Source organism: Cynoglossus semilaevis, chromosome 16 (assembly GCF_000523025.1).
Source record: "Cynoglossus semilaevis isolate Cse_v1.0 chromosome 16, Cse_v1.0, whole genome shotgun sequence".
NCBI classification, from domain to species: Eukaryota; Metazoa; Chordata; class Actinopteri; order Pleuronectiformes; family Cynoglossidae; genus Cynoglossus; species Cynoglossus semilaevis.
The window spans coordinates 14896600-14921901 of NC_024322.1; the positions used below are offsets into that span (position 1 = coordinate 14896600).

The following is a 25302-nucleotide window of genomic DNA, read 5'->3' on the forward strand; positions in this document are numbered from 1 at the left end:
TTGGTTGTCTTGGAGCTGTTCAGATACCCTTATCGGCCCATTATTTTCCTGTCGGGCTGTTACTTTATGGTGGCTGTGGCATATGCTGCTGGATTTTTCCTGAAAGATAAAGTTGTGTGTGTTGACAAATTTAAAGACGAGGGCTTCAGGACTGTGGCTCAGGGGACCAAGAAAGAGGGCTGCACTATCCTCTTTATGGTGCTGTACTTTTTTGGTATGGCCAGCTCCATCTGGTGGGTGATTTTGTCCCTGACCTGGTTCCTTAGTGCTGGAATGAAATGGGGTCATGAAGCAATTGAAGCCAACTCCCAGTACTTCCACCTCGCTGCGTGGGCTGTTCCAGCAATTAAAACCATCACCATCCTTGCTATGGGTCAGGTGGACGGAGATGTCCTGACTGGGGTGTGTTTTGTTGGGAGCTTCAATGTGGCCGCTCTTCGGGGCTTTGTACTAGCGCCACTTTTCGTCTACCTGTTTATCGGCACGTCTTTCCTCCTGGCTGGATTTGTCTCTCTGTTCCGCATCCGCACTATCATGAAGCATGATGGTACCAAGACAGAGAAGTTGGAGAAGCTCATGGTTCGAATTGGTGTGTTCAGTGTCCTCTACACAGTGCCAGCCACTATAGTAATCGCCTGTTACTTCTATGAGCAGGCCTTCAGGGAGCAATGGGAGCGAACCTGGCACATGCAGACCTGTAAGCGCTTTGCCGTCCAGTGCCCAGCTCACAACTTTGCCCCCATGACCCCAGACTTCACCGTGTTCATGATCAAATACCTGATGACCATGATAGTGGGAATCACCTCTGGTTTCTGGGTCTGGTCTGGAAAGACCCTTCAGTCTTGGCGGAGGTTCTACAAGCGCCTTAGCAATGGTAATCATGGGGAGACAACAGTGTGAGGTGGGAATATGAAACGGCACAGAATCTTAGAGGTTTGATCTGACAACCACAGAATTGCTGTCTTTTAAGACAAAAGTGAGATTTTGGACATTTGTGACGAGTGGATTCTGGTCTTTTAAAGTTGATGCAGTAAGTCTGGTTGTTGGACAGACACACTTTGATCTGTTTTCAATAAAAATTGGATGATTTTTCAATACATTTCTTTTTTTTACTCCTGGTGTTGTTGTCACCAGACGGCCCACACCTATGGCTTTTGCAGCTTGTGGATAAAAAGCTGGTGTTAAATGACCACGCCGGTCTCTGAACTGTGATGCCAGACATGTTAAGTTACATAGTATGAAATTTCCTACATATGTTTGATCATAACCTTAAATATTACACGTTGAATGTACTTTCTGTCCACTAAGGTTGATGGGTCTTTAAATCCCCACAGACTGTGAGGTTTGATTGGAAATGCTGGGACCACATTGTGTAACATACAGCTAGCCTTCTCTGCATGTAGCCTCAGACTGAAATGCTTTAATACTGTTTCATATTGCAGAGTACAATCTCGTGTTTTATTTCAAGAAGAAAAAAACACACACCGGCCGTGTCAACAGGTGGCGTGTGGCAGCCCAGAACTTATAATAACCAATTTTATTTTATTTTTTTTTCATTCTTTTTCCTCCACTTTGTATTTCTGACTGAATGTTTGCTTCTGCTTTAAATGTTCACATTGAAGGTGAATGAAGTTATGTATTGGTTTGCACAGCTTTTATAAGTGTTACAAATGACTGATCCACTATGAGATGACCTGACTGTAAGAGACCACACACACACACAGAGAATCTTTCACTGTCTGTAATGGAGACTCAACTTCTAATTGTTTGTCCCAGTGTGTGGTCTCTCAGTGGGATCCCCTGTCAGAAAGACTTGTTTAAGCTTTTAAAACATCCAAAGCACAGTTTCAAGGACCTGTTTAAAGTCCTTGGAGTAGAAATGGTGGCTCAGGATTAGAATGTTGTTTCATCCTGGATGAGGATGTTACCCATGATACAGCTCTATTCATGGCCTATAGTAGTATAGTTCTATATTTCTTCTATGTTGTTTCTCTTGAAGTTTTAACGACTGAATGACTTTTTTCTGTCAACCCTGAAACAAACTTTAACTTTATTTTGTCCTCCCAGGCAGCGTCTTGTGTGGAGATAGTGGTTTTATGCATTAAGTGGGTGGAGACCACAGCAGACGTCAGTGAAATACTTACAAAAAAACATACATTAATTGAAAGAAAAAACAATCAGAACAATATTTTTTTTAAATTACCACCAAGCCTTTTAATAACACAGCAGCAAATATATGTATATATTCTTATAAAACATTTTCAAAGTATTTTAGGGCAGTGTGTGACTTGATTCTTTTGTTGCCTAAATACTTTTAAAAAAATAAATTCAACAGAAACCTCAGGTCATTGAATCTCAGAAATGAATGGAAATGCAAACTTACAGAACATTTTGTACTGAGTTTTCCTTCGTAAGGATGTCACGTTCGTCTATTACAAGGAAAAAATACTTATGCCAAAAGTTTTTGTTTCTCTACATATAGTATGTTATATATCCTGCAGTGTGTTGTGTCCTGCAGCACTGAGGAAAACCTCAAAGACAGTCTGACCTTAAAGACACGGTACTTCAAACCTCTAACACTGTGTCCTGTGTGATCGTGTACCAGAAATACTTTGTGCCAACTTCCAGTTTGCTGTCAGAACAGTCTGTGTAAAAGAACTTCACATTTCCCATGCCAATGTGCTACATACCTCAAACCCCTGGTTATACATTACATGCAGGGCAAAGCACTCCCACAGGAATCCACCTGTGGTCCAGCGTGCTTCTACCTAACAAGACAAACACACTTTGTGAGCCAAACTCTGCCAACGACATTAGATTCACTCGAATGACTTGTTTGTTTGTTGTTGTTTTTTTCATTTTCAGAAGGAATATGAGTGTGTTTGTGTGTATGCAACATACAAAGTGAACACAGGCTGTTTTTCTACAGACATTGTATTTATGGGGTTACTCATTTTTGTCTTTTTTACTCGTTTTTATCAAAATATGCCTGTTGTACGTGTACAGTTTGAATAAAGTGTTAAAATTTGTAATACTTTGTCCTGTGTGGTGTTTGTGGGTAAATGGAGGCATGAATATAATAGCTACACGTCATCTTCACTAGTTACTTAACCGACTTAAATGCTGACATGGCAGTAAAAATGCTTTTGTATGAAGAATGAGAACTCATGGTTGTTAAGTTATTAGAAAGGACACCGAGTATACTGTGACCTAGTGTCTACAGGAATGTAGTGATGTGAGTGAATCACGCAATACTGTCAGTGGGTCTGGACACAAACTCCTCCCTTCACAGGACTCTACTGCTGACTAGTCATCTAGTTAGTACATGCAAAGGAGTAACTATTTTACCCACTCTGTAGCGCCCTCTTCGGGAGGACAACGTCACAGAGAGTAATTCGTTTTAAAGTCCAGAACGTACCAGAAAGGCCTTTAATTTGACATCAATATAACAAATGATTACAGCACCCCCTGTTATAGGCGGTCAAAAACTTTTATGCAAAGCATAACCAACGGCTGCTGCAAATAGGAGGGATTTGCCTTTTAACAGCAATTAATTACAAGTTAGTTTGTCACTGAACAATTTATTTAACTTTATTAGTCTGTTACATTGAGTCTGACCTGTAACAACTATCGGTGATTGTTTGAAGCTGAAGGAGTTGGATTAGTTTAACATTATGTGTGGTCTTTTACTGCTAGCTAAAGCTAACTCGCTGTACCATTTTGTGCTTGTACGGATAACGCAGTATATGGGATCAGGGAAATATTAAAGTAATGCTTGTAAATCCAACAAAGTGTGTTGCTAAAGTCTGTCGGCACGATTGCAGGTTTTAAATTCCACATTATTTTAAAAACTAAAATATGACTAGAACACTGGAAAATGTCAGTAATTTGTATTAAAGTGTAACTAAATACTGACCTCTGGTGGGTGTGCTTTGAAACACGTATAGATCTCTTCGCTGGTCTGAATCGCCATTCACCGTACATTTTCCACTTGTATTGGCCATACTATTCACATCCAGTAGTCACTGAAAATCAATTGAGCAGTCGTTGTTTTAAATATTTTTATTTTCAAATACATTACCTGTTTTTATTTTTTATCTCGTTTTATAAGACTTTTAGTGAAGTTTAACTTTTCATCTTGATTTTGCAAATGCAAGAATGTGTCAATGTGTTTGCTTACCAAAGTTAGTAGAGCTCCACAAATCAGCTGAGGTCTTGTTAGCCAGTTCTGTCACCATTGGCCTGGCAGACTCTTCCCAGCAGGACTTGCAGCTGTGCAGTACAGGGGTCAGGGCTGGCGAAAGTCTGTTTGTGAAAACACTTTGTGTCCAGTGTGTCTGAGGTCCCCAAAACAAACCTACATCATCAGTTTCTCAGATTTTAATGAGAAAATACAGTAGTATAAAATTTGTACGTGTTACATGATCCAAGTTAGACATAGAAAAATACAGAATAAAATGGGTTGGCTTCAGAATTAATATGAATATTTAATCCATCAATAAGCAATAAATAACAGAAATAATAACATACTCCACTCCAAGTGATTCAGGAAAAAAACTTTACTTTAAATTTTTTATCCTTCTTCCAGAAACAAGCATTACAGCTGGAGTAGTTCCATCAACACTAGGCCTCTTGATAAGAATTAACCTAACAATTGACACAATTCTATTCTTTTGGACCCGATTCACAAATCTCAGCTAGATTTGAAAAAAAATTGTAACCAAAAATTGTAACCAAAAATGCTAAGTGGATCAGTGGTGACTTAGTGGTTAAGGAAGCGGACGAAGGCTTCACGCCAAGTTACCGCTGAGGTGCTCTGAGCATGGCACCGTTCCCGGGCGCTTAAAGCTGCCCCCTGTTGGTGATGGGTTAAAAACAGAGGTCATATTTGGTTGTGTGCAGTGGTGCGCTATCACAATGACAAATAGTTGTTTCCTAAATGTTAATCTGAACATGAAAATCTTAGCCCAGAAAAACAAAGATCTCTAGGACATTGTTGTAACAAAAATCCTGTCTTCCTGCCACAGATGTCAGGTTATGACAAAAATATTTTTTAAAACCCAAAAAATCTCAAAAGAATAAACAAAGATTTTACCAAGATACAGATTAACTGAACTGAAAATTATTATTCCAAATACTAAGTATTAACTAGCCTGTGCAGTTTGTGTGACATTTGTGTGATTATGAGAACTGATTGTCACACATAACTGCGTGATTTTTCCAACACAATTTTTAAAATGTTTTTAGAAACATTTTAAGCAAATATTCTCATAGTAAAATATGTATGTTCTGACCTAACAATTATCTATTCTTGACGTCAGCACTTTCATCTCGAGGTTTTTGCCACTTACCTGCCGAAGGTGTTCATTCAGTGGCATTTAAACCATCAGACCTGGGTATCAAACCCACAACCATATCATCAAAAGACAAATGCTCAACCCATGGATTCGCATCTGCACATTCCGTGAAACTGCAGCCTTTCTCTTTTGTGTGCATTTTCTCATGCCTTCTCAGCTGTGTCTCCCTGGTAAACATTTTCCCACAAACAGAGCAACTAAATGGTTTTTCTCCTGTATGTATTTTCACATGCCTACGAAGATGTGTCTCCCTGGTAAACCTTTGCCCACACTCGGGGCAACCAAACGGTTTTTCTCCTGTATGAATTTTCACGTGTCTTCTCAGATGCGTTTCCTGGGAAAATCTTTGTCCACATTCAGAGCAAGTAAACGGTTTCTCCCCGGTGTGAATTCTCTCGTGTCTTTTCAAATGCGTATCCCGGGTAAATCTCTTCCCACATTCAAAACAACAATACGGTTTCTCACCTACATGGATTCTCTCATGTATTGTCAGACTACCCTTTTCTGTAAATCTTTTACCACACTCGGAGCAACTGAATGGTTTCTCTCCTGTGTGAATCTTCATATGTCTTGTCAGATGTGTCTCACGTGTGAATCTTTTCCCACACTCTGAGCAACTTAAGAGTTCCTCTTCAGAGTGAATTCTCAAATGCATCCTAAGACTGCCCCGCTCGGTGAATTTCTTCCCACACTCAGTGCAACTAAACAGTTTCTCTCCAGTATGTCTTTTTAAATGTCTCAGCAAATATGACCTACAAGCAAATGTTTTCCCACATTCAGGACAGCCGAGTTCCTCACCAGTGTTTCTTGGCCTTTTACTGAGAATGCCATTGTTACCAAATGTCTTTAAACTGGAAGGTTCACTGCTCTCCTTCCAATCATCTTCACTGTCCTCCGTCTCCTCTTCAGTGTCAGATTCTAAATGCACGTCTGTACCAAAGTTCCAGCAAAGAACTGGTCCACCACAGTCTTCAGAGTTCTTATCTGTGGGATTCTGAGGGTTAAGGCCTGAGGACTGGGGTTTCACCTCATCATCTTCACTCTTCACACTCACAGCCTTTATATCAGCATCATTTTGATGAATGCACAGTTCCTCCTCTTCCTCTTTGATGTTGGTTCTCCAATCTATCTGCTCAATGGTTGACTGTTCTTTAATCCCAGTCAGCTGTTGGGTATCTGCAGGAGAAAGTGGAAAGACTTCTAAGGACTTAGGTACACACGTCACTTAAGTGTTGTTATTTGACTTTACACTCTGTGTTCTTACCATAACCCTCACAAAAGTCTACAGTCCCGTCCTCGGCTGCAGACATTAAGTCTCTATTTGGACCAGAACCTCTGGCTGGTTCTGATCCTTCTGGACTGTTCTCCCATTTGTAGTTCTGGTTATGAAACTGTAAAGACTCACATTGTTTCTCATCTTCCTCACTCAGTGAAGTGTTGGCAGCGAAATCAAACTCATATTCTGGAATATAAACTTCCTCCTCTTCCTCTTTAATAAAAGGTTGATCTGGCGGTCCCTCCCACTCCCCAAACAGCTGCTGGTTTTCTGCAAAAGAAAAGTAATGAGACATTAGAGACGGGGGTTCAACACCTTAACTGGCACCTTCATCTTACTGACTTCTCACTACTTAGAGCAATGTTAGTATTCAATATATGTGAACTTTAATAATACTGGATTTTCCAAACAATATTTTGAACACTGGTATAAAGTTTGCATTCATTTTTTTTAACAGTTATTTCAAAGAACAGACATGTATCTGGACAACTATTAACACAACAGTCTAAAGAACACTGGCCAAAAAATATTAACTTTCAGGCTAACGATCTTATTCCTCATCTCTGAATCCAATATATTCTTTAACCACTGTGTTTCCTCTAAACAACTCCACCAATTTGTGATTAAGACGTAGCATCTTTTTCCTTTGCACTCTGACTCTCGTCAGACTCACCATCAGCCTCTGGTCCAGTTAGTCCAGCCTGTCTGAATCCCAACAGGATGCTTTCTGTTGCCACTGCGCTCCATGCTTTGTCAATCCATCCGACAACTTGCTGGAAAGTTGGATAGCGTTCAGTTGTCGTTAAACTCTGCTCGCCATCCAACACCCACGCATCCCACAGGCTACGCAAGGCCGCCTCAAAACTCTGGTTGACGGCAATGTAGAGTGGCTGGAGCATCTTAGTTAGGCCTTCAGGGATGATGACCGGGATGGAGTTGCAAGCTTCGATTTTGCTTCTAATGCCTGCAGTTATGTATGCTGGCAAACTCTCCATCACAAGTAGGGCTTTGTGTGTTTTCAAAAAGCCATCGGAGCGTCTTGAGTAGCACTTTTTAAGCCACAAGTTCATCGTGTCTTCATCCATCCACCCTTTCTCACTTGAGGCCACGACAACAGCGAAGGGGAACCTGGTTTTCAGCACGGTCTTGCGCTTGAAAATGACCATGGGGGGCAACTTTGAACCGTCACCACAGCATCCCAGCACCACCGTGAAGTGAAACTTCTCCAGGCCAGCTGTCACTGTGGTCACACCTGTTTGACCCTTCTCAGCAACACTTTGTTTAATTGGGATGTCAAATGTGATGGGGACCTCGTCCATGTTGATTATATGGTCGGGTAACACATGGTGTGCAGTCACTTGCTCTTTAACAAAAACACGGAAACTGTCAAACTGAACTTGAAAGTCTGGGGGCAGGTTCTGAAACATGGTGGTCGGTGCTGTGCTTGGCAAGTGTTTGCGGTGCATGAAGCGGTGCATGAAGCGATAGCACCAAGAAGGTCCGCCGGCGAAATCTGTTATATTCATCTCCGCGGCGATGAGCTGAGCATGGAGACGTAACTGTATTGTAGATGGATGTCTGCCAGCAGCGCCCTGGTCAAGGACCCATCGGTGGAGCCGTTGCTCCAGCTCTGGCCACCGTGCTTTCAGCCCACGGTTAGCCTTCTTTGATTTTTTCATGGCTATAAGACATGCCTCTGTTTTTCGCCAGTCTCTGACAAGTTTCTCACTCACCCCAAACCTCCTTTCTGTTGCTCGATTACCATTTTCAGCTGCATACTTTACAAGTTGCAGTTTAAACTCTGCAGTGTAGCTTTTTCTTTTTGCGGCCATTTTACTTTTATTTATAGAAAGAACAATGTGGTTATGGTTTTTATAGCTTGAGGAAAACCATTAACTCTGCCCTCTTGTGGCCATAGGTGATATGGGGTATGTTTTGTAAAAGAAAGTCGCTTTGGAATTTCAGTTGCAGAGCCAACTAAACTATGACAAAAACAAGACTTTTAATCCAGAGAAAACATTACTAACTATAACGATAGGTACGATATACATTTTGGTAGATACAATAAATCAATTACACAATTTAAAGATTCCTTTCATGCAAGTAACCCGCGACTCGACTATTTACTTTCATAATGGTGCAGTTCTCTCTTGCCAGGACCAATATGGCGGCGGTACTGGCGTGTGGCTGCGATAGAATGACGTAGACGCTAAGGCCATTAGCTTATCTTCGATTTGTTTAGCTAGTTAGCCTGGCTACAGTAAATAGCGGCTGACCTTCTCTGCGAAGTCTGATTTCGGAGTTCAGTCTGACACAGAGCATCATTCTCTTCTGTTCTGACTTCTGCTCCACTTTGTCTTTGCGTGCACCAAGAATCGTCTCCTCTGCAGGCTGTAGTGTAGCAGCTCGGCGAAAGCTTCTAGCGTCGTTCCTTATCCGCTGTAAGTAGCGACAGCCACGGCGGCTACATATCGAGTATCGGAGTCTTTAATTCCCACAACATAAGAATAATCAGTTTGACGGCTCTTACTGATCAGAATAACCAGCCTGACGACACAGCAGGACCCACAAAGTACAGGAGATGAGCACGAACAGACCTCAGAGTTGTTGAAGAGTCGCCAGCTACTGGGAACTATGTTCACATTCTATTTCCGTGCAATGACTTTCAAAATAAGAGGACATTGGCAGAAATACACAGCCCGCTGAAAGTTTTGAATAACTATGTAGTGACGTATTTCATTATAATTTTGGCTTATAACACTATTGATATCAGTGGTTCATTTTTAATTATAAAGATTACTTTTATTTTTAAGGAGACATTTTCCTAATAAAACAGTATATCTAAAAGAAAAAAAGTTTGTTCTTTTTTTTTTTTGCAAATTAGAATGTTTGGACTGAGCTAAAGTAAACGTTGGGCATTTGTTTTAATGTTTGAAATCGATCGGAATTTAATGTCACCTGCAGTAGCGGCTGGTGAAAAATAGTTGGGTTGTGTCAGGTAAAGTCAGTTTCTCTCCCAATACAATGTAACACAAACAGCAGAATAAGAATGTGCTTAGGGAATTATTTAATACCACTATTAAAAAGTTGAGGTATTTTTCGGGAAAAAAAATAGCATATTGCACAAATACAAATGGTGCATTTGAAACTGAAAATGTAAACAAATAATCTAACCATATGTACACCTTTTTACACCCAAGGCTATTGACTGTTACATCAGTGACCCCTTGTGGCGTAGGTAAACAGCTGAACACATGGAACGCACAGTTCCAACGCAGCAAGTGAATAAAATAAATTGATCAAAAAAATATACTAAGACAAAATATTGTAAATTTCTAAATCGAAAAATATTGCAGTCTTGTGAAAAGCTGAAAGACGACTGAGGGAATGTGTGTGTATGTGTGTGTGAGACGTTTCACCTCTCATCCAAGAGGCTGAGAGGTGAAATGTCTTCTTTTACAAAATTCACATCCAGTTACCTAACAGAACTTTCAAACTTGACCACGACCTGGATGACTGAGAATCTTCATAGACACATGTGTGTGATTTCTATTTGTACAGGAATTTGGCCCTTTGGTCCTTCTGAGCAGCAAAGCTCTCAATGACCCTGTTATTGAAGTCAGGGATGTTTCTGACCAGTTTCTTCTCCATGGAGAGCATGGCCAGAGCGTTTAGATTATCCTGCGTCATGGCGTTCCTCAGGAAGGTCTTGATCCTCTTTAAAGTAGAGAAGCATCTCTCAGATTCTGCCGTTGTCATGGGGGTGGTGATGAGAATATTGAGAAGACTGACGGTCTCAGTGAATGTGCCCTGAAGGTTGTTTTCCCTGAAAAACTGGAACAGAGTCAGTGCACCGCTGCAAGCCTTGAACTCGTTGTTATCGTAGATGAGGGAGAGCTCCGTTCTCAGCTTGGCCTTGTTCAACGTGGGGTAGGCCTCCACCGTGGTTTCCAGTGCTGCATCTGGGAACTGTACGGCATGCTGCGCAAACAAGTCTCCTTGCAGCAGAGTGGCACTGACGAGGTCTCTGGCGTGACTCGATAAACATCAGAATTTAATTTTCACACCTGTCAGGCTAAATGATGTCATCAGTGTCCTCTCACAAGATGAGCAGGTTATTTAGTAAGGAGCAGGGATCGCTTCAGGAGAACCAGGGGTGTGTATGGGCAAGAATCTGGCGATATAATACCTATCACAATACTTCTTCTTTTCTTCTTTTTCTTTCGGCTTTGTCCCTTTTTTCAGGGGTTGCCACAGCAAATCATTGATTTCCATCTCTCCCTGTTCTCTGCATCCTCTACTCTGATTCCAACCATCTGCATGTCCTATCACAATACATGGGCAACAATACAATATATTGCAATATATTGTGATACTATAAACACAGCGATATATTGAGTTTTTCAAAAACAATTTAACTGTAGGAAAACTGCATCAGTCAATCAGCATCGTAAAAACACACATTGTTGTTATGCTAATTGTTAATAAAGAAATCAATAAAGTGCTGTTGAATATCAATATGGTATTGTTAAATTAAATAATGCAATATTTCGATGTACTGATATATGTTTTACACCCCAGTGTGAAATAACCACAAGTGAGGTGAACACAGCGTAACAAAAACAAATGTATATGTTCTTATTATTACACAGAAATGAAGTGAAGTGGACAGCAAAACATGGCAGAGGATCATTTCACACATTATCCATCCATCCATCCATCCATTTTCATCCGCTTATCCGTTACCGGGTCGCAGGGGCAGCAGTCACCACCCAAATCACATTGCACCGTACCAACCCCCCCAAACCTTCCTGCAGGTGGTGAGTCCACTGGAAGGTATTAACCGCCCTAACCGGGATTCGAACTTGCCCAGGAGGTGAACCCTGGGGTTCCACACCAACAACCCAGACATGGCCCAGACATTGCCTCTGGGCCAAAGCGCCACCATTTCACACATTAATAATTAAAAAAAATAAAAACACCTAATTGAGTGTCTTGTAAATAGTGTAATATTACAGCTTACAACCTCTGTAGCCAACTGCTGCTGTTCTCCTTGTCCCAGTGTCCTGCGTTTCTTTGTGGGCTGCTGCTGCACAGATCCACTGTCGTCCTCACACAGAGAAGGAACGCAGTCCCTGATCAAGAAACACAAATTACCATTCAAAATGACGGCGACATTATGGGTGAAAGAAAATATGGCAGTATTCCCTTTAACGAAACTGTATCGATATCCTACAGCACTGTATTGATTATTTGTGTGTAATAAATATGTAAATATTCCTATTCATGACATAGGTTCATTTTTGCTGCATTGAAGCCTTTTTTTTTATCTTACGCTAATGGCTGTTGATATTGCAGAAAAAGTTTTGTTATGTTTGATTGTATTTGAGACTTGAGTCAAACCATATGATTTTGTTTATCCTAAAAATCCTTCAAATGCTATTTTTTTTTCTAAGGATTACAAATGTTCCAATTTTACAATCCTGTTGTTAAGCATGTAACAGAATTGTGTTGATGTTTTGTGTTACTATATTGTGTATACTATACTATATTGTGTGTTTACTATGCTGACCGTTTCATACAATCAAAGACTTAATGTATTGATGAGCCTGTAATATCACAGTGTATTGCAATATATCGTATTGTTGCCCCGTATCGTGATACATATCGTATTCGATTCTTGCCAATAGATAACCCTAGAAGACATAAAATAAAATAGTCTGTCATTCTGCGCTGGTTTTCCTGTTAATCCCAGTCAGCTGTTGGGTATCTGCAGGAGAAAGTGGAAAGACTTCTAAGGACTTAGGTACACACATCTGTAGTTCCAGCTGTATAACTGAAGTGGCGCTAGCTCCACTCCATGGACTGTTGCAGTTTCCTGCCACCAGATCGAAACCAGTTGGTCTTCAAATCAAAAGGTTGAATTGTGTCAGGAAGGGCATCTGTCAAAACATATGTGGACCACCGCTATGGTGACCCTTGGTGAAGAGACAAGCCGAAAGTAATTCCTTTATCCTTATACAAATATTTATATCGTGAAAAAATGGTAGGTATATACAGCAGAGATTACATTTAATTTATACTATAGAATAGAGTAGATTTCCTAAGGAGTTCATCTTTTTAGCGACTATATTTGTGGGGCTGTTTTTCTCTTTCCAGCACTAAGCGGTCAGCGATATCGACGCGATAGAATGAAGTAGAAGCTAATTCCCTTAGCTTACCTTGGCAACAATTTATTTGGCTAGTTGGTCTAACTACAGTAAATAGCGACTGACCTTCAATGGAGTTCACTCTCACACCGAGCATCATTCTCAAGAATCTCCTCCCCTGCAGGCTGCAAGTAGCACTTTGGCGAATACTTCTAGCGTCGTTCCTTGTCTGCGGTTGTATCACAGCACATGTCGACCATTTACATTTTTGCGAACTGTTCCATTCACACAACACACGAGTAGTCGGCGGAGACGAGCACGAATAGAGCGACGTCTTGAAGAGTCTCAATACTCATATTCTATATCCGGTACATTCAATTTCAAAATAAATAACTTAATAAGAGGACATTCGCAGGTATACACTAAGTCCACAGAAAGTTTTGAATATCGTGTCACTTATGTATTTCTCCTGGACACCCCTCGGGCCACAGGACCACGGAAGCCCTTCCGACGGCTGAAATTAATCCATAGTTGACCAAAATCAGCTGTCTTTCGGGACCCCTTCCAGCTCGGCGCCCGAGGCTCTTACCTGGGTTGCATGCCCGGTTACAACGACCCTGCTCTAAAGTGACAGCAAGAGTCAATATTTGCCTCTGCCCATGTGATAGGCATGTAACACTACCCTCTACTGGTTAAAGGAAGGTAGGAAATTAAATTTTAAAAAAAGCTATACAGTAAGAGATAATACTGAAAAAGAAACTATTTTCATGTACACGTTTAATTCACAAGATTGTTTGTCATCTCCACTTTCAAAAGAAAATAATACAACAGAAACAAATTCAACTTCACTAGTGGAATTTAATGTTAAACTGAATATGACGTATACATTATGTTTTTGTTAATAATTACAGTATCAAATTGACTCCACAATTTCCAATTAATATTTGTGATATGAAACTTTCTGATGTTGACAATGAATATTATTTGCGCACGTTTGAGAATGATGGCAGGCCCTATATTTTCTACATAAAGGCAGTGAAAAGTGCACAAAAAGAACTGCACTACATATTTGGAACTTCACCCTCGAACACGGAATGTGAAAAGATTTTCTCAACTGCGATCTTCATGTTCTGCCTTTTCCAATACAGAATCCACAAAGAAAAAAAAATCTTTGTCTACTTGTAGAAACTAACCCAATGACACCAGTCTTAAGCGGTAACAGAAGATTTACAGTAACAGAAGATTGCAGAGTTTGTCATTTTTAATGACACATTTATATACATAAATACATACACACAACAGACAAAACCCAAAGGGATTCATAAATAATATTTTTATGAATTGAAATATTTGTACATAAAATTTTGCAAGGTAGCCTTATTATTTACAGCAAAGATATTGATTTGACATATATGTGGATATATGGAGGTGTTGGCGGAGAGGGTGATGGTCTCTGACCAGGTGGTTTAACACAATCCTGAATATTTAGATTATTTAATTTACTAAAATACACCACGAGACAACAGGAACAACTGTGCAACATCCAGATGATATGCATCCTGTGGATATTTTGATGGAGATTATCTTTGAACTTTTCTCCACATCTAACCCAAACAAAGTAAATTGTACTTTATTGTGACACAAAAACAACCAAATCTGATTCTGGCAATCCCGAGTTCAAAATCTCCTCTGAATGATGTTTCTCATGTGCCCGGAGACCACTCTTGTGGTTAAACCTTTTACCACACTTGGAGCAACTGAATGGTTTCTCTCCTGAATGAGTTCTCTCGTGTGACCTCAGATAACTCTTTTGGATGAATTTTTTTCCACATTGGGAGCAGCTAAATGGTTTCTCTCCTGAATGAATCTTCTCATGCAACCTCAGGCTACTTTTGATGGTAAATCTTTTCCCACAAATAGAGCAACTAAAAAGTTTATCTCTTGTATGAATACTTTCATGTGACCTCAGGTTGCTCTTCTGGTTAAATCTTTTCCCACACTCGGAACAACTGAACGGTTTCTCACCTGAATGAATTTTTTCATGTAATCTTAGATTGCTCTTGATGGCAAATCTTTTTCCACAGTCAGTGCAACTAAATGGTCTTTCTCCTGTATGAATCTTTAGATGTTTATTCAGATTGCTCTGTTGGGTGAATGTTTTCCCACACTCAGGGCAACTAAATGGTTTGTCTCCCATATGAACTTTTAAATGTCTGTCCAGACTGCTTTGTTGGATGAATGTTTCACCACACTCTTCACAAGTGAATGCTTTTTCACTAGTATGAAGTCTCACATGTGTCACCAGTTCACTCTGTAGTCCAAAGCTCTCCCCACATTCTGTGCAACTAAATGGTTTCTCTCCTTTATGACTATTTTTATGTTTACTCAGACTGATCTTTTGGCTGAATGTTTTACCACACTCATGGCAACTAAATGGTTTCTCTCCTGTATGGCGTCTTAAATGTGTCAACATGTCATTCTTTCGTCGAAAACATTTCCCACACTCGGAGCAACAAAATGGCTTCTCCCCAGTATGGATCCTCTCATGTAACTGCAGAGTTATCTTTTGGGTAAATCCTTTTCCACAGTCAGAGCAACTAAATGGCTTCTCCCCCGTGTGAATTTTCTCATGTGTTCTCAAACTGTTTTTCAGTCTAAATCTTTTCCCACACTTAGAGCAGGCAAATGGTTTTTCTCCAGTATGAATTTTTTCATGTGTTATGAGATTTCCCTTTTCAGTAAAACTTTTGCCACATTTAGAGCAGCTAAAAGGTTTCTCTCCTGAATGAGTCATCTCGTGACGAAGCAGACGTGACTTACAACTAAACTGTTTCCTACAAAAGCAACATCTAAGTTTTTCATCCATGTTTCTTCTATCATCACAAGAAACTGTAATCAGTGCTACTGGTTTAAAAGCTTGTGTTTCACTTGTGTCCTTGGACTCATCTTCACTGTCTTCAGTCTCAGATGACTCTTCAACTTTGACTTCAATACCCAGTTCTGAATATCGATCCAGGCCCGACTCCTTAGACAGTTCTGGTTGTTTCCGTGCTCCATTGTTCTTACTGGGACTCTGAGAATGAAATACAGAGAACACAGAGGACTCTGTTTGCTCTTCATCTTCCTCACTCTTCACAGTCACTGCAATAATATCACCATCTTCCTGTTTGATGCACAGATCCTTCTCTTCTTCCTTTATTTGAGAGCAGGTTAGTTTCCCGCGGTCCACACTTGGTTTCAACTTCCAAGGTTCACAGAGAACCTCTTGTTTAATCACAAATAGCTGCTGGTTATCTACAGAAAAGAGTAGAGACTTTAATGAAGTATTCTAAAGTATTTGCATGAAGTACTCTGCAAATTCTATTAAAAAGTTATATAAAAAAGGCACGAAGTAGTGACAGTCAAAAAACAGCAGTCACCATCTTATAGCAGCTCAACTTCTCGAGCTGCTATCACTAACAAAAAGTACTGCCACCAGTCAAAAAATACTGACAACATTGATTATTTAGTTTATTTATACTTTCCAAAAGTATAAATATGTTTATTACTTTTAAAAACAAAGACTTCCTTGATGTCCACGTTTCAGCCTTTATATAAGAATGCTTATTTTTGCACAAAGTATCCGTCTTGCCCGGACAAACATGGCGGTGGCGTTGACGTGTCGCGACACGACAGTACATGTCAGCAGCTAATGTAATGAGCTTTGCTAGAAAGTGCAGCTTAGCTAGCATGTCATTTTTTTGGCTCCAATGAACGAGAACTGACCTGCTGTGTGCACCGTGACTTGACGAGACTTCATGCCGGCACTGAGCACGTTCCTCTGGTGACCGACTGTCCGATCTGACCGCTCTACTCGGTCGTCGTTCTCAGCCACCGCTTCCTCAAAAACCGCGAGCATCTCCTTTACCGTTAGCCGCTCAGTGGCCACTGGGCGGTACTTTTGACGCCGGGGCCTAAACGGCTTCCTTTCTATTTTAATGTCTACAAGACAGTCTTCGGATGCTGTGTTTATTCGTTTATGCGCGACAATCTGGACAAATTTCATTACATTTTTCGCACTTTTACCGGACAAAAACAAACACGGGTCGAAATTCAAGCATAAATTGGGGTGGGCGGATCTAGTGGCGGAACATGCTTTTTCGGTGCCCGTGTGAACTCCCTCCTTTGCCAGTGGTGGCGTGGTGTCGTTTAAAAGTAGGACTTAAGGACTTGAAGTAATTGAAATTTTACATTTTAAAACGTATATATATATTTATGGTCACACCCTGAAAAAAGGTATGTTGAAAGAATATCAACGTGCAAGAGAAGAAAAAGTGAACTCTTTGTCATTGTGGCACACAATGAAATGTCACTGCATTTAACCCATCACTAAAGTGAACAGTGGGCAGCTTTGAGCTCAGTGGTAACTTGGCAGCTGGCAGACTTGAACCTAAAACCTTCTAGACCCAAGTCTGCTTTCGTAACCACTAAGCTATCACTGCCCTAAAGTTTATAGAGATGGAAAGTAACATCCATTATTAAATGTGGACAAAGCTGTTGTTTTCCATGTTTCACTTAGGTCTGTATGTAAACACATGTACAAAACAAATGTACTCCACATTTCAAGCATTTGTACAATGTTGCAAAATATTTAGGCTGCTAAAAAATTTCTATAAATGAAATCAACTGAACAGCTTGAACTGCTTTTATTCAAGATGATTTATGCCTTTGACTGGATGCTGTTATTAGTAAAATGACCATTAAAAATGACCTTCTAATGGTTTATGTCTTAATTCTTGTTTGATTTAAATACAATAAAGTAGAAAGAAATAGAGAGGAGTGAGGGGTAATAAAGTTTGAAGACTAATAACTTAAGAAAGATAATAGAGCTGACACTCGAACATTTTCATTAATTAATGGTGTGTAAACAGTGGCCGGAGACACTGAGGGACTTCAACTAGTCTTGTTCCTCTGGGAACCTTAGTTCATACACATGAGGTTATTAGGGAGAAAACAGAGGTTAGCTGATGTAACACTCATCTGTCATCATGTAACCATGTCATGAAACTAGTACACAAAAATACAGAGTAAACATCATGATTAGGCCTCTGGGTCATTAGTCCAGGGTGGGAGCTAATCCCCACGAGGGTCAATTATTGTTAAGGTCATGTTTTGACCTCTGTGGAGGAACACCTGTGTATTGACTTTGTATTAGACACAACTTTTCTGTTTTCATCTGTTCTAATGTTAAATTTTTTTTGTAAAGACCCATGACAAGTACTTTTCTGAATGTATATTCAGAATATACGTACAGAGTATACAATATTGATAATCATAAGTCATACTTTTTTAACAAAAGTCACAAATATTTTATCTGTACACAATTAACTAGTCATAACACATTTACATACATTATATAACAACTTGCAGTTAGCACTTATATGTTGGTGCAACATTAGCAGTTTTACTTCATTAAGCCAACTGATAACCTTTTACTGATCTAGGCCTTGGACCTTTTTAATGTGGATCGTGTAGAGTATTTGTATACACAGATCAGCTATGACATCTTGACTAATGGCAGCTTGTGTTAACAGTACTGTTCTAACCATGGGCATGTTAGCATCAGAAATGGACCATGAGCAACGTCAGAAGGCAAACTGGTCTGATAATTGCTTATTCTAATCTGATGGATTACAGCGACTGTTGAGGCTCCTTACTGTGAAAATATACTTTCATTTTATACAAGAGTACCATGCACAACAAGGGCTTTCAAAGTTGTAAATGCCATTAAAACCTGTACATGCATTTGGGTCCAAGTCTCTACCATCAAGTCTTTTTTTTAATCACACACAAAAGTGCTTTGAATGTAAAGTTTTCACAACAACAGCCAGAAAAAAGTTGTGTTAGAGGTGAGGCAGTGAGTCAGAAATCAGGTCCAATTCTGATTGGACCTCAGCGTTACTCAGCAAATAATAAAGGATGTTACCTGGTTGAAAGGTCAGGTGGTGTGTTTGTGTGTTCCTGTAATGTCACCTGCCCAGGACAGAGACACATAAGGTGTAAGATTATTGGCTATTACTCTAACGAATGGGTCAAACATGGCCAATTCAACTCTTCCAGCTGTGTTTTCTTTATCAGGACTCAGTGACTTGACAGCAAAACATAGAGTCGTTCTATTTTCTATGTCTTTATTATGTTACTGCGTGATGTTTGCAGTAAATGGAGCTTTGATTCTCATGATAATACTGGAGGAAAAACTCCACGATCCCATGTACATCTTCTTGTGTAATCTGTGCTTCAACAGTCTTTATGGGCCGGCAGCTTTCTACCCTAAATTCCTTTATGATCTCTTGTCCAACTCTCACGTTATTTCCTACACTGGCTGTTTGCTGCAGGTATTTGTCATCTATTCTTACGCAACTACTGATTTTTCTGTCCTTGCACTGATGGCTTACGACAGATACGTGGCTATATGTCGACCACTAAACTATCACTCTGTCATGACCAAACGCAGGGTTGTTGTGTTGATGTGCTTCTCCAGGTTTGTTCCTATGCTCTGCCAGACTATTGTCATGATACTGACCTCTAAACTTCAACTGTGTGGCTCTCGCATAGAAAAACTTTACTGTGATAACTGGTCAATCCTGAAGTTGTCATGTACACAAATAACAACCAATAATATTGTTGGATTTATTGTCATTATTTTCTACTTTGCACATGTGGTTTATATATGTTTTTCATATGTTCACATGATAAAATCAGCCGTGAAATCCAGAGAGGGCAGGAGAAAGTTTTTGCAGACTTGTGTGCCACATTTACTCTGTTTGCTCAATGTCACTGTTGCTATGCTGTTTGACCTCATGTATGCTAGGTATGGGTCAACTGTACCACAGACTGTGAGGAACTTCATGGCCGTACAGTTTCTCACACTGCCCCCTCTACTTAATCCAATTATTTATGGACTCAATCTTACTCAGGTTCGCAAGAGGCTGTTCTCTCTATGTACGCACAATAAACAAGGATTAGGCTGAAGTGTGAAGAATGGTTTAGGTCATTATCAGTAACGAGCTAATCAGGAGGTTCTTTTATGACAACAAGGGAAACTGAATTTTGACTGAATGAACTTTAATGAGTGACATCACAAATGATCACTACACAATGTCTTCCAGCTGCCAATCACACTATTTACCAATAATTGGAGCTCAGGATCATCAGAAAAATGATAACTGATCCAAACAAATCAAGTAAGATTTTTTTATGGGCTTTTTTCATGTTGGATGTGCTCTTTCACAGTCTCTAATGTTTGTCATTAGCACTCTCCAGGCTGACCTGCAGATCTGGACCGAACTGATGCAGGTGTCATTAGCGTGACCTCCCTGATGAACATCAGCGAAAAACTACCCAACCTTAGGGAACAAGGCTGTTTACAGGTGGCTAATAATGATCACTGTGGTCATTGTACAAGCACAGTGGTCGCAGGCGACACCATGGCTGATGAACAAAGGTGGCGCCATTAAAAAAGAACATTCAGTGTCATTTAATGTCAGTTTTTTATTGATGATTTTAAATATAACCTACGTTAAAAAACATAATTCAAACACTTATTAAAACAGAAACAATCCGCTGGGGATGTCTAAATTCTGAAATAAAGGAATCAAACCAAATAAGATTTTATATCCATAAGTGTCGCTTCATTCCTTCATTCATCTATACAGACTACAGTCATGTATGTTGTGGCAAAATATTGTATAATATTCATTTTTTCCATTTGACAAAACCTACTTAAAATGATCTCCATGTTAGACCAAGAACCACATGCAACAGTTATTGGCCCACATACTGACGTGGTGTGTTCTGTACCTGTTAGATGTGGGTTAGGGTTATGGTTATGGACTCTTAACAAGGCCATCAAAAATATACCAGGACACATGAACCCATCATGGACCACAGTTTAATCTGGCCCAGGCCCAGCTCATATCTGATCAAATGATCTGGACCACAGTGACATCACCTGCAGCATCAATGTTGAGGAGAACAACAAACAATCTGACTTTCCCACTGACTTTCCCACTGTGTGGAGCAGCAGAGTGATGGAGTTAAGGGGACATGGAGGTCTTGACATGGGACATCATGGTCACTGTCTAGTCATTTCTACACTTATCAATAACATTCATACTAAATCCATTCTTTATATGGCCCACAACAATTCAACGAAGGTTGCATCAAAAATATGTTTAAAATAAGGTAATACACACACACACACAAACACACACACAATGTTTACATATGTACGTATGTATGTAGTTGACTATTATAGGTCAATGTTGCCTCACAATACCCAATTTTAAACATACTTTTGATACAACTTTCGTTGAGTACATATGGCTGGAAGCAGCGTAAACAAGTGAAAAGCTGAGAATGAGAATGAATGATGAGAACAGACTATTCTATTTCTATTGAAAAATAAGTCAGATTCTGATACCATTTAGGCCAGAAGGGAAGGCCTTAGATACTGACAGGCCAATTCCAGTTCAATGATTGGATCATTTCATCCTCACAGATGGTGCCTGGAGCTATATAAATCTGAGTAAGGACACCAGTAAGTTCCAGAATGTTGAAAAGCACTTTGTTGAATGTCTCTAACTGTGATGGACAATGTTTCAATAGTTTCTGTTTTTACACTGTCAGGGTTAAATGTTCCTGCAAACAGCAAAGCACTTCTGTTTGCTCTAACTGCTCTATGTTACTGTGTGATTTGGCTTTTGAATATGACAATTATTGTGACCATAATTGTAGATAAAAGACTCCATGAGCCCATGTACATCTTCCTCTGTAATCTGTGCATTAACGGACTCTATGGAACGGCAGGTTTTTATCCAAAGTTGCTCAAAGATCTTCTGTCTTCCGCTCATGTCATTTCTTATGTCGGTTGTCTCCTGCAGGGGTTTGTCTTGCACTCGTCGGTGTGTGCAGAGCTATCTCTCCTGCTGCTCATGGCCTTTGACAGGTATGTGGCAATATGTCAACCTCTGATCTACAACTCTGTGATGACTAAAGAAAAAGTTGCCATCTTTTTGACCTTTGCTTGGCTCATACCTCTTTATTTAGTCTTAGTGGGAACAATAACAACTTCAGTGTTGAAGCTGTGTGGTTCACATATACCAAAACTCTACTGCATCAACTTTTTGATTGGACAGTTAGCCTGCACTCCTTCTGTAGCAAACATCATTATTCCTGCCATGAACTACACAGTTTACCTACTGCATTTCACTTTGATTTTCTTTTCTTATGTTTATCTGATTAAAAAATGCCTGTATTCAAGTGAGAACAGGAGTAAATTTATGCAAACCTGTCTGCCACATGTTGTTTGTCTGTCAACTTTTATCACAGCTGTGGCATTTGATCTGCTGTACGTAAGATTTGGTCAATTGGATTTACCACTAGCTGTCAAGAATTTCATGGCAATGGAGTTTCTTCTCGTTCCTCCCATTATCAATCCACTGGTCTATGGTTTACAACTAACACAAATACGCCAAAGGATTGTAAATTCTTTGCTTAGAAGACAAATGATATGGAGCCATTAGGCTCTTTTCAATGTTCCTGCCTGCCGGTAAACTCTAAAGAAAAGTAACCACTGCGGACGACAACAACAACAAAGTTTGTCAAAATGTTCTGCCTCTATTGAAACACTGATACATTTGCTTCTTAATACTGAAAAAAGCAAGAGTACAGCAATAATGATACGGAAAACAGAGTTTTCATCTGATGTTGAAAAGACAGAGGGTTTCATTGTTTAAATAAACAACCTGCCTGTGGCAAAATAAACTTGAAATGTTTTATGTTGCATAATAGTGAATAATAAATGTGCAAACTGAGTCTAACTATTATTATAAAGGTTAAAGCAATCTTTGGTCTGTACTTATATACATTAGTGTTTTTCTAGACTTAGTGACCACTGAAGCACTTCAGACTCTAGACAAGTTTTGCCAGTCTACTACAGACTGACAGCAAAGCTGCCCCAGAGCCACATACAGTATAAACTACCAAGTATTGAATGGAACCCAAAAGGACAACAGCAGTACCCATTGACTCCAGTTGTTCAAAGTGACATGCACAGATTTGCAACATATGTATACTGGTTATCTTAATGTCTTATGTTTGCTTCCACTACTTGGTCAAAAGTACATGCTTGAACAAGCACCAATTCCCTTCACAAATACAGGGGACAAATTCAGTTTTATACGACGACAAATGAATTCAAACTTTCAGGGATAGTTCAGCTTATTGACATCAGGATTAAACCACAGGTCCATTTCTTTAATTTAGGATATATCAACACCAAAGTACATATGTACGCTCAACCTTAAATTCTTGTGTATAATCAACCTTCTTTTTTCTTGCATTCTGACAACAGAGAAGAGTCCTGACTTCTTTGGGCTCAGAGTGAAAAATAAGTCAAGGTCAACAGCAGTTTCAATATCTTTGTTTTGTCTGTCCTGCTAAACAAACACCGAGGCTAAGAGTTGAAATGTGGGTTTTTAATGTGGGTTTTATTTGTAAACGATATATTACTAATTATTATCTTTGTGATATGTGTATAGTCTCTGCAGTAGGAGTTTCTGAGTCGGTTTGATGTCAGTAAAGTTTTCCAGGCAACATAAGTCATCGTCATCCTAGAGAACCATAGAGACAGCAGGGATAAACTTTATTTTAGTCTCAGCTGGTTTAGTTAATTTCACTCACTGATTGGATGGTGCAATCCTCATGAAGGCTATAAACTTGGCCAAGGAAGATCAACATAGATTTTAGGGGATAACACACAAAATGTTTACTGCCTTTGCAGAAAAGAACTTTGAATGTGATGGGTAATACTTCTGTCTATGTCTTTACTATGTCTGGGATAAATGGCACGGCAAACTACAAGGCCACACTGTTTGCTCTCTCCCTGTTGTGTTATTTTGCAGTTTGGCTGACAAATACGACTATTATTGTGACAATTTTAGCAGATAGAAGACTCCATGAGCCCATGTACATCTTCCTCTGTAATCTGTGCATTAACGGACTCTATGGAACAGCAGGATTTTATCCAAAATTACTCAAAGATCTTCTGTCTTCCACTCATGTCATTTCTTATACTGGTTGTCTCCTGCAGGGGTTTGTGTTGCACTCTTCATTAGGTGCAGATTTGTCTCTCCTTTTGCTCATGGCCTTTGACAGGTATGTGGCAATATGTCAACCTCTGAACTACAACTCTGTGATGACTAAAGAAAAAGTTGGCATTTTTGTGTTTTTTGCTTGGTTCGTACCATTTTATTTGGTGTTAGTTGGATCAATAACAACATCATTAACAAGACTGTGTGGTTCCCATATACCAAGAATATACTGCATTAATTATATGATTCATAGATTAGCCTGTACAGCCTCAATATCTGCTGTCATTGTTCCTGCTGTGAACTACACTGTTTACATACTGCATTTCGTTGTCATTACCTATTCGTACGCCTGCCTAATAAGAAACTGCCTTTTTTCTAGTGTGAATAGAAGCAAGTTCATGCAAACATGTCTGCCACATTTATTATGTTTGTTTATATTTCTGTTCAGCATAACTCTGGATCTCTTATACATAAGATTTGGCCAAGATGAAATATCACAGAATACTAAAAACTTTATGGCCATTGCACATGTTCTTATTACTCCGCTCACCAATCCTGTGATTTATGGGATGAAACTGACAAAAGTACGGGACAGGATTTTGAAATATTTGTCATGTGAAAAAAAAACGAATTAATAAGGTCATATTTAAATGCTACACTCTGTCAGAGAACTAACACTGATTACAGAATTAACACAGTCTCAACTTCAAACATCACTGAATTATTTGGTCTGAGACGGAGTCTGTTAGATTCTTTTTACACCAGTGTTTTATTTGCTGTGTGTTTTGGCCCAATGGTAATATTGAACTTTTTTTTTAGAACTTTGTGGTTAATATTTTGTCATACATTTTTAACCTTGATTTGTCTACATTATCGTATATTTGAATGAGCAAATGTATTTGTTTAATTCTATGTCCAGGTTTTTCACGGTAACGTTCATTAATGTGTAAAAAAACCTGTGTTAATGACAAACTTCAAACTAACCCTAACTCTGTCTTGAGAAGAATTTATTGTCAATCGTTTTTACTTAATTGTATGGCTAACAACCTTTATATATGTACAACATGTGTTCAAAATATCCTATCAATAAAATATACTATATATTACACATAATATATTGACTACTTTTTTGTGCAAACCTAGACCTGTATTGTATTGTATTGTATATCTTGTGTCTATAAAATTTAATTGAATTGAATCTGCTTTTTTAAACACAAATGAGTTATTTTCCAATGATTACAATATATATCCATCCATCCATCCACCCATCCATCCATTTTCATTCACTTATCCGTTACCGGGTCGCAGGGGCAGCAGTCACCACCCTCAGCACATTGCACCGTACCATCCCCCCCAAACCTTCCTGCAGGTGGTGAGTCCACTGGAAG

The 25302-nt window shown here is 39.5% G+C and overlaps 5 protein-coding genes across 5 annotated transcripts in view; 4 read left to right on the forward strand and 1 right to left on the reverse strand.

Moving 5' to 3' along the window:
* Positions 1 to 3032, forward strand: part of LOC103392299 (frizzled-7-A-like) — a 4764-nt gene extending 1732 nt beyond the window's left edge. The window contains exon 2 of the mRNA XM_008328881.3: positions 14 to 3032. Coding sequence (XP_008327103.1) covers positions 14 to 900 — 887 coding nt within the window. The 3' untranslated portion in view covers positions 901 to 3032. The remainder of the gene's footprint in view (positions 1 to 13) is intronic.
* A 1512-nt stretch (positions 3033 to 4544) lies between these two features.
* On the reverse strand, positions 4545 to 16982 carry LOC103392301 (uncharacterized). Its single transcript, XM_025063729.1, has 7 exons — positions 16548 to 16982; positions 14417 to 16076; positions 10193 to 10669; positions 8910 to 9097; positions 7307 to 8521; positions 6622 to 6903; positions 4545 to 6533 (listed from the first exon to the last, which is right to left on the reverse strand). Exons 1-7 carry the CDS (start codon positions 16825 to 16827, stop codon positions 5365 to 5367), a joined length of 5271 nt encoding a protein of 1756 aa, XP_024919497.1. The 5' UTR covers positions 16828 to 16982; the 3' UTR covers positions 4545 to 5364.
* Positions 16983 to 17340: 358 nt separating this feature from the next.
* LOC103392324 (olfactory receptor 51I2-like) lies at positions 17341 to 19815 on the forward strand. Its single transcript, XM_008328909.3, has one exon. The coding sequence runs from the start codon at positions 18860 to 18862 to the stop codon at positions 19790 to 19792; it is 933 nt and encodes a 310-aa protein (XP_008327131.1). The 5' UTR covers positions 17341 to 18859; the 3' UTR covers positions 19793 to 19815.
* A 1567-nt stretch (positions 19816 to 21382) lies between these two features.
* Positions 21383 to 22365, forward strand: LOC103392325 (olfactory receptor 52E4-like). Its single transcript, XM_008328910.2, has one exon. It carries the CDS (start codon positions 21395 to 21397, stop codon positions 22343 to 22345), a length of 951 nt encoding a protein of 316 aa, XP_008327132.2. The 5' UTR covers positions 21383 to 21394; the 3' UTR covers positions 22346 to 22365.
* Positions 22366 to 23609: 1244 nt separating this feature from the next.
* LOC103392326 (olfactory receptor 4P4-like) lies at positions 23610 to 25230 on the forward strand. Its single transcript, XM_008328911.2, has one exon. The coding sequence runs from the start codon at positions 23623 to 23625 to the stop codon at positions 24547 to 24549; it is 927 nt and encodes a 308-aa protein (XP_008327133.1). The 5' UTR covers positions 23610 to 23622; the 3' UTR covers positions 24550 to 25230.
* Positions 25231 to 25302: the final 72 nt, after the last annotated feature.